General features: G+C 36.9%; 1 protein-coding gene across 1 annotated transcript in view; it reads left to right on the top strand.

The window, feature by feature from the left end:
- The window catches only part of LOC131432050 (sialin), a 56,503-nt gene extending 44,094 nt beyond the window's left edge, over window positions 1–12,409 (top strand). The window contains exons 3-6 of the mRNA XM_058598093.1: window positions 5,945–6,837; window positions 6,903–7,035; window positions 10,863–11,104; window positions 11,171–12,409. Coding sequence (XP_058454076.1) covers window positions 5,945–6,837; window positions 6,903–7,035; window positions 10,863–11,104; window positions 11,171–11,365 — 1,463 coding nt within the window. The 3' untranslated portion in view covers window positions 11,366–12,409. The remainder of the gene's footprint in view (window positions 1–5,944; window positions 6,838–6,902; window positions 7,036–10,862; window positions 11,105–11,170) is intronic.
- Window positions 12,410–15,846: the final 3,437 nt, after the last annotated feature.

Genomic DNA, 15,846 nt, shown 5'->3' with positions numbered 1-15,846 from the left:
AAAAACAGAGAAGTAAGGAGGATGTTTTCAATGAAACGATAATTAAACAACGGCGCCGTTCCTGTTATAGAAGTGTCAGTCTATTATGAAACGTCACTGCTGAGATGCGAGAACGTAATTGGTGTTAATTAATGTGGAATAACGATCGTCTGCTAGAGCAATGTAATGGTGTCTGCTTCCGTTCCGTCCAGTCATGCAATGTGAAATTCAAACGATAATTTCTTTTCCATCGTAGTGTGACCCGAATTTTCCGAACTATTTGTAGAGAATAATAACTAAAGCTATCATCTTTTAATCGGCACTAAACGAATTATCGAAAAATACAAGACTGATCCATAACAATTTGAAGAGAAAGTAAACAAAGAGTTATTTGCACTTAGGTCATAATGAAAAATTAAAACAGATATTTAATTAGAGTATCTTCTCGTATCCAACATGAGTAATGAAGCGATTTGCACGATGTTCTTCTTACGAGCACTGATTTGATTACATATTTCACTGATCCTAGCATTGGAGGAAAACGTCATCAACCGTGTTAATAATCAAGGGAACTCAATTGAATCGGCCTTTTCAAGCCCTATGACTAGATTTCAGTGAACCTACAGTGAAAAAGAAGCGACACAATTTTATTCGCATTCACGTCACTTCGGTTGAGTATTTGACGTTAGCCATCCGGCATCTAAATTTATATCTAGTTTCAGAATCCAGTTCCAGCTCAAACCTGGAAGGATTCTTAGTTCCAATAGGATAGTAGCACTAGCTTTCCAATGGTTCTGTACGCTATTAAGCCCGTTGAAATAGATTGAACAAATTCCATGAAAGGAATATGTACTACCCAGAATTGTTTTGGGTAGATTTAGCATTTAGTCCTGATGTAAATTGTTTTCTTCCCAAATCTTCAATTCCATATACACTATTTTGACCAATATTTGAGGGAATGGAATGTCATCATTGAATGAATTTGGCAGTAGAAATTGTTGTCTCGATAACAATCCTTTCTGTACTTGTTCCTGATCTTTTTGTTACCGTTCCAGTACTCTTTGTATTTGTTATTGTATATATGCACTAACTCTCTGTTCTGATTTTTCTGTACTTGTTCCTGTGACTACTATAATTTTGCACAGAAAATGAAGCTTGTTCACCTCAAAATCTGTTTTTTAGGAGGTTTATTTTTCAATAGAGATTACTCTATTGCCTGAAAGTTGTTTGATAGTGTAACGTGATATCTTTACTCAGTATTGTTTGGTAAATCATCATGAATACACACCAAGGAAAAATCGAATAAATTTACGTCTTCTGAGACGACGTTCTTCTATATGAGCGTCAAAAATGACACAATTTTACTGTTAAACAAGCTTATATTTCTTGCATTCTGGCATATTTTCAAGTGCTACAACAAGTAAATTTACACGTTCGCTAGAAAGACGGGCTATGTTTGACGTATATTTAGGGTAACGTCTCCCTATTTCATCTGAGCTTCTATTTCCATCTCATCCCGTCACCTCAAACTGTGAAATATTTTAAAATGATTATAAAAGCTATTGTCATTCTTCGGTGATCGTTTTCTTTTTTCATTTAAAATAAACTCACTTTTCAATTTAGGACACATTTTCGTCTCAAGATTTACAGTTCGTCATGTTTCTGAATATCTATTAATCGATTCTTCTCAAAACATGATCACTATTTCGCACAATTACACTACCATTGAATGCTGGATGACTTCTTAATTAGTAATGTTCACTTGCCACTTGTTTAGTTAACGATTAAAAACTTCAAAAATTACCCTACGAGCAATAAAAGTCTTCAAAAATATGAGATGAAAGTTTTTCACTTAGTTCACTTGATTGCGCTTTGTTTTCATCTCATTTGGTTTCACAAAGTTTTCAAGTTATCTCATAATGTTACAAAACAAAAATTGTTTTTCTTCTTCAAATTATCATCAAAAAATATGTTTTTGGTATCCGTGACATTAGTTTAATTATATTATTGATATTAATATTTCAATAAAACTGTTTCGGCTTCGAATATTACCAGAAAGAGCGTGTTAAATACTATTGAAATAACCATTGTGGCAAATCTAGTAGCACTGGTTTCATTCCGCTATACGTCAACATAACGCTGTGAAGTGTGTGTGTTTCATCGGCTGTGCACAGAGATGCCAGATATTTTCATAGAAAATATGTATTATTTTCGATAGAAAGTCTATATCTGCTCTATCTGTTTTCACTAATAAAATGGTGTTAATCAATCATCTGCATAAAAGATTTCCACTTTAAGGCCATCGTCCAAGTACTATGCGCGCGGGTGGTTTTAGGAATTTTTCGATGGAAATTTTGAAAAATTTGACAAAACCAAAAACATACAGACCTTTGAAACACTTTTATCTATCTACAGGGTGAAAACAGTTGGAAAATTCGGAGGATTTTCCGAGTCTTATCAAAAATAGCTCTGAAAAAATGAGCTTTTTTTGGAATTTTTCACAATTATTTGAAAAAATAATTCGATGGAATGAAAAATTTTTTTTCAAAAAAACCTTATGCTGGCAACAAGGATCACATTCGGAAACATTTTTGGAAAACCTTTTCACGCTTTTCATGGAAAATCAACGAATTTCATATAACCGATTTCGTGAAAATTTTTGAAATTCGTGGATTTTCTATGAAAAGCGTGAAAATGTTTTCCAAAAATGTGTTCGAATGTAATCTTTGTATCCATCATAAGGTTTATTTGAAAAAAAAAATTATGTCATCGCATTATTTTTCCAGATAATGGTGAAAGATCACAAAAACACTCATTTTTCAGAGCTATATTTGTTAAGACTAGGAAAATCCTCCGAATTTTCCAGCCATTTTCACCCTGTAGATAGATAAAAGTGTTTCAAAGGTCTGTATGTTTTTGGTTTTGTCAAATTTTTCAAAATTTCCATCGAAAATTTCTTAAAACCACCCGCGCGCATAGTACTTGGACGATGGCCTTAACATGTGATTTGTCCGTTGATTAATAAACTTTTAAAGAATCATTGCAATTAAATTCTATTAGATGCTCAGAGAGAATAGTCTAATTTTTTACTTCTTACTTTTTATGAACCTGTACAAATCTGTATTAAATTTAGGAAATCTGTATAAAATCTGTAAATTGATTTAAATCAGTATGCGAACGTAAAAATCTATACAATACAGATAAATCTGTATAAATGGCGTCTCTGGCTCTGCATTTTGTTTTAAGAAAGGCTAATAGTAACAGTTCCGTTTCTTGGTTTTATTTAAAGTTCACCAAATTAACTTTGCAATAAACTTTTAAACCGAACGATTTTTTTTAACGTTGAAATGATTTCAAGCTGGTTCTAAAAATATCGTGAGTTATCTCATAGTTGGCATTAGGCCGTTTTTAAGAAGAATCCTGACATTTTAAATCTGAGAGTGTAATAGTGAAATATTTTGTTTTGATTGCTGTCGCCATTACAAATTTATAGGATGAATAAAGGACCAACGGATGGATAAAAATCCATTGAGATGAAATTAGGAGCAGAGTAGTGAACACATCATAAGTGTTTTTAGCTGTTTCATGAATATTAGTTAAATTTTCAAGAAATGTGAATCAATTCTCAACGTGAAGCAAGGCGAATGAAGCAGTAATATGAAAAAGTTATAGTGATTTTAGTGGCTAAATCGGGGTTTTGAGGCGACGTTCTTGCAAATGAGATGAAATAGGGAGCCCTTACCCTATATAATTCTCGTAAAATTCAGTCGTTTCACGGATTACGCTATTACGAATTGTTTCATATGTGGATTTGCGTCACTTGTAAATTTCATATTTTTTGCTGTGTAGGTTAACTCCAAAACAACGCTTCCGAGTCGTGGAAATTTATTTTCAAAACCAGTGTTCAATTACAACTGTTCATAGTTTTAAATGTTAAATGCCAAGAAATTAACTTCCGAATAAAGAAAAATTTGGCCATTTTATAATTTGGCACGTGTTTTATTTAAATTTCAAATCAGCAAGCTCTCAAAAATCACCCTTTACAAGCTTTCAATTCGAAGATGGCATCGAAACAAGAGCAAGTACAAAAAAAATTGTTTGCTTTCGCAATGAAAATCTGGATTTCTCATTAAGAAAACTTGCAAATAAGCTTGATTTTCATGCAATAACTGTCCATAACATTCTTAAATCTTTCGACAACCGTTTGACAACAGCCAGGAAGCCTGGGAGCGGAACAAAAACAGATCTCAGAAAACCAGCATAAGCACGCGAAGGAGAAGCAGATATTGCAGAGTAGACCAGATCTACGTACTGTGGCTAGAAAAATGAAAATGTCTCCAACTTCCGTGCGTACTTCAAAGAGCCGGCATCGTATGAAATCTTTCAAGGTAAAAACTGTACCGAACCGTAATGATAAATGTGACGGATAAAACCGGATATTTTGCGAGTATTTGACAAAAAATTTTCTACATGATAATGGACGATGAAATTTTTGTTCTGAAAGACTTTAAGCAGCTCCCCGGAATGTCTTTATATACTGCCATGTCACGGAACGGCGTAGAGGAGTATTTCAGAATGAAGAAAAAGGCCAAGTTTTCCAAAAAAATATTTGCTTTGGTAGGCATTATGCAGTTGTGATCGAGCAAACCAAAGCTTCGTCACTACCGGAACAACAAACAAGGAAATGTACCATGAATAATGCCTATAGAAGCGATTGTTACCATTCCTACGCAGCCAGCCACGCTACTCTGGTCAGATTTGGACAGATTTGGAAGTTCTTGGCGCCCACGTGTTGGGAATTTTGTCAGCTTCACGTATGATTTTTGACATTCCAGAAATCGACTGTACATAAAACAGAATAGTGTGGTCAAAATTCGTGCTCGGAAACTAAATGAGCAGGTGCTGACCAAGTTCGACGGGTGTCTTCTGATGGACGATGAAACCCATGTCAAGGCTGACTTCGGGCAAATCTCAGGTCAAAAATTTTACTTGGCAACGGCTCGGGGGATGTTCCAGCTAGATTTAAATTTGTTTTTGCCGACAAATTTGCAAGAAAATTTCTGATTTGGCAGGGCATTTGCAGCTGTGGCAAAAAACGAAAGTTTTCGTTACAAATAAGACAATGACATCGGAACTATACCAAAAAGAGTGTCTCCAAAAACGAATATTGCCGTTCATTCGATCCCACGACTATCCCGTAATGTTTTGGCCAGATTTGGCAAGCTGTCATTACAGCAAAGTCGTTCAAGAATGGTATGCAGAGAAAGGGGTCCAGTTTGTTCCGAAAAACCTTAACCCACCCAACTGCCCCCAGTTTAGCCCTATTAAGAAATACTGGGTAATCATAAAGAGGAGATTCAAGGCAAAGGGATAGGGTTGTCAAAGACAATAATCAGATGACGACCTGGTGGAATAAGATAGCTAAAACGATGTACAAAGAAGGAGTGCGCCGCCTAATGAGCCGTGTTATAGGAAAAATTCAAGAATTCCTTCGAAACCGTGACGAATAATTTTATCCGTATTTTTTCTTAAAAGTATGAAGAAAACACTACATTTGTATAAAAAAAGATCTTGAATTCAATAATAAATAACTGAAATACAGGCAATTGTCTTTGTTCCAATTCTATCTGAAGCAAGCTTTAAATAAATCAAAAATGCTAACTAAATAGAACTAACAGCAAATTTGTTTTATTGTAAATTTAACCTGTTCAGATTTTGTCGCAAACAAGCCTTTATGCTTATTTCTATCTGTTTTTTTCATGAAATAACTATTTGTTGAATAATTTTTTTAAACTACATTACGGCTATTCTAAAATAAAGTTTACTCGCATGAGTTGTCAATTTGAAATATTCTTAAGCAATTTAATTTAGACTTTCCGAGCCACTGATGATTAGTTTAATGTTTTGAAAAGCGAGTAGCAGGTCGCCTTAACTTTATTCCTTTTTTGTTTTGGTATCTTTCCAGATTGGTTATCATGTCGACAAGTACTGAACATTATGGTCATCTTCGGCTTTATGCTGAACTATGCCTTGCGGGTAAACTTTACGATAGCTATTGTAGTGATGTGCAAGACCTTGAAGAGTGTAACCAACGGTGACCTTGGTAATGCAACGGCGGAGGCTTTTTCCGGTGGTTCTAACATAACCGACCAGGGTGGGATCCCAGAAGAGGACAAATTCGAGTGGGATGCCTACCAACAGAACCTGATGCTCGGTAGTTTCTTCTGGGGTTACGTACTAACGGAACTGCCCGGTGGACGCTTGGCGGAAGTCGTCGGTGGACGACGCGTATTCGGATACAGCATGCTATTCGCCAGTGTATTGACATTGATAATTCCTCTGGCCGCGTATACGCATTACATTGCCGTTGTTATACTGCGAGCTGTTCTAGGCTTTTTCTTGGGAGCTTCCTGGCCGGCCATTCATCCGTTGACTGCAGTCTGGATTCCACCGATGGATCGGTCCAAATTCATCTCCAATATGATGGCTTCTTCGTTGGGAGCTGCCATTACGATGCCAATCTGCGGTTTCCTAATAGCAACTGTCGGTTGGCAATCGGTGTTCTACTTCACCGGCGGAATCAGCTTGCTATGGTCGATCATCTGGTTCCTGGTTGTATTCGAAACGCCAGCAACTCATCCACGAATCTCGGCAGAAGAGCGAAATGAAATTGAAAGTGCAATCGGTGCTGTAGGCAAGACAAAGAAACCTACCTATGTGCCGTGGAAATCGCTCTTTACCTCGGCTCCAGTGTGGGCCATCATCCTGACCCATGGTGCTTCAGTTTTTGGCTTTTTCACCGTTGTCAACCAGTTACCGACTTACATGAAGTACATCTTGGGCTTTAACATTAAAGAGGTAACATTTATAATTGCTTAGTTTCGATTCTAGTAGAGTAACTATTTTTCTTTATTTCTTTCTAGAACGGGCTGCTGTCCTCGTTACCGTACTTTGGCAAATATGCCATGGCTGTTATGTCTTCCCACCTGGCCGATTATCTGCGTAAGAGCGGAACTTTGTCGACCACTGCAACTCGCAAGATCTTTACAGCTTTCGGTGAGTTATTAAACGCTTACGGTTTGTGCAAAACTAGTGTGTGGTTGATGGAGTTCTGATAAAGTCATGATTCAGCACTTCAACCTGACCGAATTGTGTAACGACCCGGCGCTTGTTCCTTACCTGGTAGAGAAAAGTTCCAAAACTTAACGACAAATGTAACATTTCCGGTCCTCGTTTCCGTCGCAATCTCTTCAGCTTCTTCAACTGAGGCAGTTTGGAAATAGTGAATATATCACAACAACAATTTGTCTCGAAAGTTTCGGTGGAACATATAAAATACTAATTTTATTCCAATCACTAGCACAAACGTATCATTTTACGAAGTATTACTAATGTCGTTTACGCTTGAGAAAACTGAAACTGACCCAGGGTAGTTTCATCGAACAGACACTTTTCATGGAACTGTGTTGGGTTCGCACTTAGCAACGATATAAAAACCAGGTTCGTAACTGCCTCGATTTTCAGTTCCATAACGTTGAAACTAGGTTCGAAACTGACTTCAAACAAACGGTTTGACAGCGGTTAGAGTGAAAACTGGGTTAGGTTTGGCATCAAGCAAAAACGACTTAAGAATTATTTCACTTATTTCTGTTCGCCTCCTGTGATTTGTTTATTTCACGCGTTTCTAGAACGTTTTAGAACGGCCAATAAGCAACCTGTCAACTTCCACTTACGAAAGAAATTGCAAGCGAGCTATGAAAGATAGAGTATTAAATTTAAGACCAGACGAAAGAAAAAACTTTTTCCTACCGTTTACTATTATGACTTACTCTCAGCGAGTGCCGAGTCATTCAAAATTAGGTTTTGCACGAACATGACATAACCTCACAAAAATGAACAGAATGAACTTTTTTTGACAGTCGAGGTGTACTTGTTTACAGTTTAAAAGTTCATCAGAAGTTCATCGTTGGAATGTAAAAATTGCAAGTCGCCTCACACTCAACAGATTCATACATAAATCGCTCCTTGATGCTGGAAACACATACAGCGCTATGTCATCGGCGCAATCTTTTTAGTTATTTTCACTGTGGAATACGTTTCTAACAGGCACTTTTTCGTCATTTTTTCAAATTTTAACTTGCAGTCGCAAAACAAAACAAGTACACGGCAACTGTCAAAGATGAACTTGATTCATCGGCAGTTCATTTGTGTCGTTATCGTGCAAAACCTAATTACTCTTCAAAGTGAATGTTGACGGATGGCTTATTGGCCGTTATAAAAAGAACGCGTGATTTATTAGGTTTTGCACGATAACGACACAAATGAACTGCCGATGAATCAAGTTCATCTTTGACAGTTGCCGTGTACTTGTTTTGTTTTGCGACTGCAAGTTAAAATTTGAAAAAATGGCGAAAAAGTGCCTGTTAAAAACGTATTCCACAGTGAAAATAACTAAAAAGATTGCGCCGACGACATTGCGCTGTATGTGTTTCCAGCATCAAGGAGCGATTTATGTATGAATCTGTTGAGTGTGAGGCGACTTGCAATTTTTACATTCCAACGATGAACTTCTGATGAACTTTTAAACTGTAAACAAGTACACCTCGACTGTCAAAAAAAAGTTCATTCTGTTCATTTTTGTGAGGTTATGTCATGTTCGTGCAAAACCTAATTGCTACGAGTTCGCATGACAACCAGGCCCGTACACGCTTAAAAATAGTTACTCAAAAATGAGTAAGATCTCACTCATCTACAGAAAAAGTGGAACAACTCTAATTTAGAGTAACTCCGAAGTTACTCAAATTTGAGTTCTTCCACTGGAAACGATATTTGGGTAAAATCTACTCATTTACTGAGTAATACTTTATTTGTACATATACCAAAAACAGAGTAACTATCACTCAAATTTTGAGTGAAATTTTATTTCACATATATCAAATTTGCAAAAAATTGCTCCTTTTCTGAGTGTATTGTATTAAAATATTAAGTAATTGAACTCAATACTATATCAAATGGTGGTTGCTTGGAGTTGTGTGTCAATCGTAAATTAACATACATGTCAGTTATGCTCAGGCACCAATCATACACTTATTCCTCATAAATGACATTTGAGCATATTCGGTTTCATTCTAAAGCACAGCACGAAGTTTATCATTCCGGTTTTTGCAGACACAACACCGTTTGTGTTGAGCGACTCACCCTCGAAATACGCGATCTCACTAACAAAATATACAACCTGTTGCTACAAATAGTTATTACAACTTTTAGACTGATCTTACGAATAGTAACAAAAAAATGAGTTATTGCGTTAAACTCAAATTTAGAGTAGGAATTACTCAATATCATTGATGATAACTACTCAATTTTTGACGTTTCCATGTATCATTTGAAAATGTGTAACTAGTACTCAAACTTTGGGTAACTTTTTCTAAGCGTGTACCCAAGATTTGATTTCGGGAGGGGCCCAGAATGAAAACATAATCTTACTGAAGATTGCTTAAGTAGATAATTTCCGGTGCCCCATCTACCGGCATTTTTAACAGACACCTTAAACTTCTACACTAGAACTATCATTATTAGGTATTTAAATAAAATTTTGAGACTATGACCGAGAGAATGTTATTGTATTACATTTCTTAACGTTCACTGTCATGACATTTCAGTCCCACATGTTTTAAGACCTTCTATATGTCCATTTCTAGAGCACAAAAATCCACAAAACTTGAGATGGATTTTGAGAAGTGGTCCGAGATATATCTCTTATTTCGATTCGTGGAGAACGGAAAACATTTTCTTAATAGGTCATATTAGTTGATGGCCATACAAACTTACTTTAGCTGTACAGGTTTCGGTATCAAGTTCCGGAAGTAGCGGTCTAGAATTCCAAAACGAAACTCTCATCGATTTCTCAGAGATGGCCAAATCAGGTGAACAAAGTTGATGGTCAAGAAATTGGAGCACTAAACCATTGTTTTTAACTATGGTAGCGATGCTCATGTGCTTCATGTAGGGTCCTTTCACAGCAATTTCGGTCTTTAATCAATTTAGTATTCCAAAAGTATACTATGAAAATCCCAGAAATCCGGCGTCATGATCTTTCCAACCCATTGAGCCACATGCCACGACGACATCAATCCATTGTCGGGTAATCATTTATTTCTCTGGCGTATAATAATGGATCCAGTCAAACATGTACTCGAAGTGCACTTGCGCTCGTCTTTTTAGTCCTAAATAAGTATGTGCGAGATCCAGTGGCAGGATATCTTTCTAATTTTCAGAGTCTTGCTCAACTATAGTAAGCTCGCACACATTCTCTTTCCAGTCATCCAGAACAATTAAGTGTCTTATTTTTATTGTCGTTTATTTTGCCTCGTATTTATATTTTTGACACTGTTCGCTTCGTATCAAACATTTTTTTTCTGTTTATGAGTTCGAGAGGGGCCACTTTCTACTTAACCGCGCGTATTGAGCGTTGGATTGTTCGCTCGAAAGCGCTGTTTCCTTCAATATACTTCATGATCGTACAGCGCATCGGGGATTTTTCATGAATTGAATATTGCCTTGCTTCGAGACCTCAGAACTGCTACTGGCGATCGTGACAACTCTTTTAATTTCTATAATTACCACAAGTCAGGTCCAACAGATTTTGGATAGTCCGTTCTCTACCAGCAACCCAACTTTTCCATTAAGCTTACAGTCAATCCTATTCTCGTAACGTCCCTCTTAAAAGGTACGCTAGCCTCTTCCACAGCTCTATGATCAACACTAATAACATCAACATTTTTAACCGTTGTCAGTAGGATGTTATTGTTTTCCCAAGAAATGTTTCAAACGATGAAAAGTTCAACTTATTGTACTAACTGATTTGATTTGATTTACAACAGCGGTGATGACCCCCGGATTCTTGATGATCATTCAGGTTTACAAGGGTATGAATGCCCAGTGGGCTGTGTCAATCTTTACGCTAGCTCTGTTCCTGAACGGTGCCGTTACGGCTGGCTACCTTGGCAACGGTCTCGACATTGCACCGAATTTCTCCGGTACCATTTTCGGGATGGCAAACACTCTATCGTCGTTCGGAGGATTCGTGTCTGCTTACATGGTTGGCGTCTTGACTAATGAAAATGTAAGTTTTTATGCAGTACTTTTCCAAATGATCACAGCAATGACTTTGACTATCTGTCTATTTTAGCAAACATATGGTCAGTGGCAGATTGTGTTCTGGATTTTAGCCGTTGTATACATCGTCGGTTCGTCGGCTTACGTTCTCATGGGTAGCGGTGAGTTGCAGCCCTGGAATAACCCACCGGAACGGGGTGTCACCAACCTAGAGGCAGAGGAAGGTGTACCACTGAATCAACAGGCGCAGAATAACAAAATCTCCTAGAAAGGATGTAACGCACATCAAACAGACCCTGTTACGTATAGTCTGTTTTCAGAGTTATTGAAAACATAACTGATTTTACTCTTAGTCGTGGCTTTCGTAAACGAAATTAACGATTAACTTACAATTTACACTTACTCGAGAATCACAACTGTACCACACCGGTTTGTTTGGTGGTGGACCAAACTTTTATTATGTTTTCAGGTGGAGCTTTCAAGGATCGTGTAGATATAATTGTTTGAAGAACGAGCTTTAGGTGTGAGCTAGATAAAAGAAGTTTCTGATAGATGGGATTTACTTGAGCATTTATTTTTATCATAGAGTCCCAGTGAGAAGTAAATCTGAAGTGTATCATCAAAAGTTACACTTGTTGTTATAGGCGTAATTATAGGAAATGAAGTTAGAATACTACTCATATTAGGGGAAATGGAATTGTAGAACAAAAAGTAATACTGTTTTTGGAAACAACAATGATCGAGTTGTGCTTGTTGATGCTTTGATTTTCATGTTTTAATGAATATTAACATGCTTTTGTCTCTGATGAGAGCACTTCAGTCTCTAACTGTACTTTGTACGTTTGAACTGATCCGGTGAAATAAAACCTATTCACTATTTCAGCATCAATGCAACTAGTGTTCCAAAAACGATTGAAACATGATCCAATCTAACATTTCAAAACAAAGAATTCTAACATGTGCCTTTTATTGATTACATGCCAAACCACGCTTGATAAAACTTTTCAATGTATAATTGTTGCCAGATACTTACAGAAATATATTGATATACGTATGATCTGAACTGTAGGCGGTAATAAACGTTATTCACATTGATACGAAAGTCAGAGGTTACAATAAAGATATACAAATTCTTAATCAATAAAATAGGAAGACTACATTGTGTATACTCTGAAACAAAACTAGTGTATTGTTGTATGTAAAGTAGTTTTTTTTAAATTTACAATGCGTTCTTGCGATGTATGGAAACATTTAGAATGTACCCAAGTAATATTTTCAAATAAATGTTTGAAAATCTGTATTAATCCACTTATTTGTGCCATGTGTTGTTTTAGACATATTTAGACATATTTTTCCACAGGTTTCAATACATGTGTTCACATTTGCCCGGCGCAGTACCTACACAAACCGGACAAGTGTGAATACACGCATTGAAACGTGTGGAAAAATATTGGCATCCGTGCACGAAACTGTGCCGACAATGTACCGGATCGGAAAGGTGTAAAACGTTTTGGCCAGCCATCTGACACCGGTATGTGAGCACCAGTCATTTGAAAGTACACTGATTACGTTGAGCCCTTCGCGTTTCGAGCCCCAAACAGTGCGATGTTTTGATACTCATCGCGATTCTCAAATTGTGAAAATTACCTATACTTGCTGTCCCAAAACACTGTCTGCTGTATTTTAGCTGAACCGACAAGTTATTGTGAGAGAGTCGACCCAAAATTCACTAATTTTCGTGCACTAAACGAGGTAAACCGTAACGCAATTGCATTACTGATTGTTTGTTTACGTTTCAATCAGCTGGTTTTGAAGTTCCGATTTTGATCTCATCAAGATGGCGTCGTGACAGGAGGCCGGTTTTGGCAAAATTGATTAACAACTTCTCGAACGATTTCCACAAGTGTAAAACACGTACGAGAAGTCACCAGCCTCCTGCTATGACGTCATGAAACTGTGGCCAGCATCATTCTGCAAAAACCAAAACAATGAAGAAGAATGGCTAACAAAAAATTGGATATTACAAACTATTTGTTTATTCAGTACCCTTTACCGCACTTCCCCGCAAATTATCGATCAGAATATCATCACTACGATAAGGAAATTAAGATTTTACTATATTTTAAATGGTCGAATGTTTGTTTACCAGACTCTGAGCGCTCTGATTGCCCACTAAATGCCCCAGATGTTGGCTACGATAGCACTTGCTGGAGCGCCCTATCCTTGCCACCGGGTTGGAAGTCACAGATAACAAATATACAGGCACAGCGAACAGACATCCAAGCTAGTACAGACTTTTTCAAAAAAGCTGTGAAAAGCATACAAGTAAAAGTCCTTTAAAAATCACCGTTGAGTATAACTTTTCACGCATTAAGTACCATTGTATGAAAGCTCTAATGCAAGAGCCCGTAAGGAATTACTGGCATGCTCGAAGCGCCTCTACAGGAGAATTACTACTTGGTGATTGCTTTTTAAACCAACCGTTAAATTTCTTACATACATTGAAATCTCTACTTGGATGTCTTGGATGTGATAGAAGCTCGAACAGAATTTTTCAAAATTTGCTGTAGAGTTTTCTATATCCTTGTGGCTAATCATTAACATCAAGCGTCTCTGCCTAGAAATTAAAATTCGCTGGGATATTTCGTGATGAAAACAAACATAAGTCATTCGGCTAAAGTACGATTCACACGTTATATCAGGTGATTGTTATAGGCAAGAAACGCTATGTCAACCTCAAAGAACGTTTTTACGTCGGGAACGAGTATACGGTTCAATAATGAAAACTTTAAACTTATCCAAACTGCAGGCGAAATCCCGTTAACGTTGACGGAAGTTGACTGATCGTCTGAATCGTATTTAAATTTTTTTAATGCTATTTGTTTCGTGATGAAAACAACTCTCGATGAACATTAGAAAAGGTCCCAAGTGCAAGTGACAGTTTCTCTTGGTTTACTTTCTCTTTCAATTATTACGGCAAATTCCAGTAATTTCCAACAAATTCTACAGTGCATATCGAAAGTTTATGGTTTTTGATATAATCCTAAGTGAAGTGTTAGATGGAAAGATTGCTGATTGGACCGTATTACTCGAAAGAGAAAATAAACAAAGAGAAACTGTCATTTGCACTTAGGACCTTTTCTCGTGTTTGTCTTCAACTAGATTCAAACTGGCGAATGTGCATTTGTGGTTGTAAGCAGCGATGCTAACCCTACGGATTCCTGTCTTCGCTACGGATCTACGGATAAACCAATTGAAATCTACGGATTTTGCGCTATTTTCAGAAATATCCAGTATTATTTCTCCAGATATTAAAAAAAAAATAATGAAATCACCCGTTTAATTTTGAAAAAAGATTGTACTAGTAATCGGAAAGAAAATGTTTTATCTTTCAATATTCTTCAAAGTGGATGTTTACGGGAAGCTTATAGGGATTTATCTGGAAAAATGCTTGAAGCATTGATAAATCAGCTCCTTAATTATTTTTAGTATGTCCAGTTATACAAGTAATTATACATTATTTACAACCGATCACTCATTTTTTGAAGTCTGTCTTTATGGACAATTTTATGTAAATGTACAAGCACAGATAACAGATATACAGGCTCGAACAAAATTTTTCAAATTCCTGTGTAAATTTTAAATTTGCTATACGTTGGAAACACTACTGCCACCTACTCGACTGTTCGCCGCGATCTTTCAAAACGTTCCACTACGTTCCGGAACGATAACAAAATTCTCCTGCCAGTTGTAGAAATATTCCAACTACAACAATTTTAACACTTATCACACGATTTCCCTAAGTGTTAAAGACAATTTTATTACCATGTCGCATAAATCACTCGAGAATCCGATCGGAATAAAACAAAAATAAACTTGTCATTTTAACCAACAGCAAAACAAAAATCTAGCGAGAAGTGAATGTTGCACCCAGACCCTGTCAGCTTGGAGAGAAATCAATCTTCAGTTCAGCAACGCCATCGCACGGCATCACATTCAACATATCATGTCAATTGTATGGGTGCGCAGTGCTGCTATTTTGGTGCGTACGAGTTTGACAGTTCTCTCCTCTACTTATATGCAAGAGATTCAATGCGGACTCACCTGAGGGCACCATGCTCGCAAAAAAGGATGTTGCCAATGATTTGTTCGGGAAATGTGAGAGCTGGATATCTTGTTAATATGATGTCTTTGGTTGCACCCAAAGTTGTGTCTTAAGTAAGAGTGGCACCGAAATAGCGGTGACACCTCGTGTCGATCTTGGTGACATTTACAAGTGTTCGCCATGCTGATTGAGCAAATTTTACACACAGTTCATATGTGAGCCTGTATATCTGTTATCTGTGATAAAACGGCCTACCTTAGTCAGCATCATCCATTCCTCTAGCTGGAGTGTAGTGAAATAGCTTAAGTCGCCTAAATTTTACACTAACACATTCATAAAATAAGCGAATATTCAATGACATTTATAATGTCACTGTCAATCGGGTTGATCGAGCAGCCAATTCAGGCGAAAATTCTAGCACTGAACAAATTGAGCACTGATCATGCAGTCGAATAAGAATTCATTGCGCATTCTGTCATTTCGATAATGTGGGTTGGTTTTATTTTTTCATTAAAAAGTACATATGAAAGGCAATAAGTTATTACCATTCATATATACTTATTATAGAAAATTATATTGCCAATAACATTGCTTTCTCCTGCCAAACATACCCATATTTCAATTTCATTTACCTCGTCTCAAGA

The sequence above is a fragment of the Malaya genurostris genome, chromosome 2, assembly GCF_030247185.1.
Source record: "Malaya genurostris strain Urasoe2022 chromosome 2, Malgen_1.1, whole genome shotgun sequence".
Lineage (NCBI taxonomy): Eukaryota > Metazoa > Arthropoda > Insecta > Diptera > Culicidae > Malaya > Malaya genurostris.
This window is presented reverse-complemented; position numbering and strand designations above follow the sequence as displayed.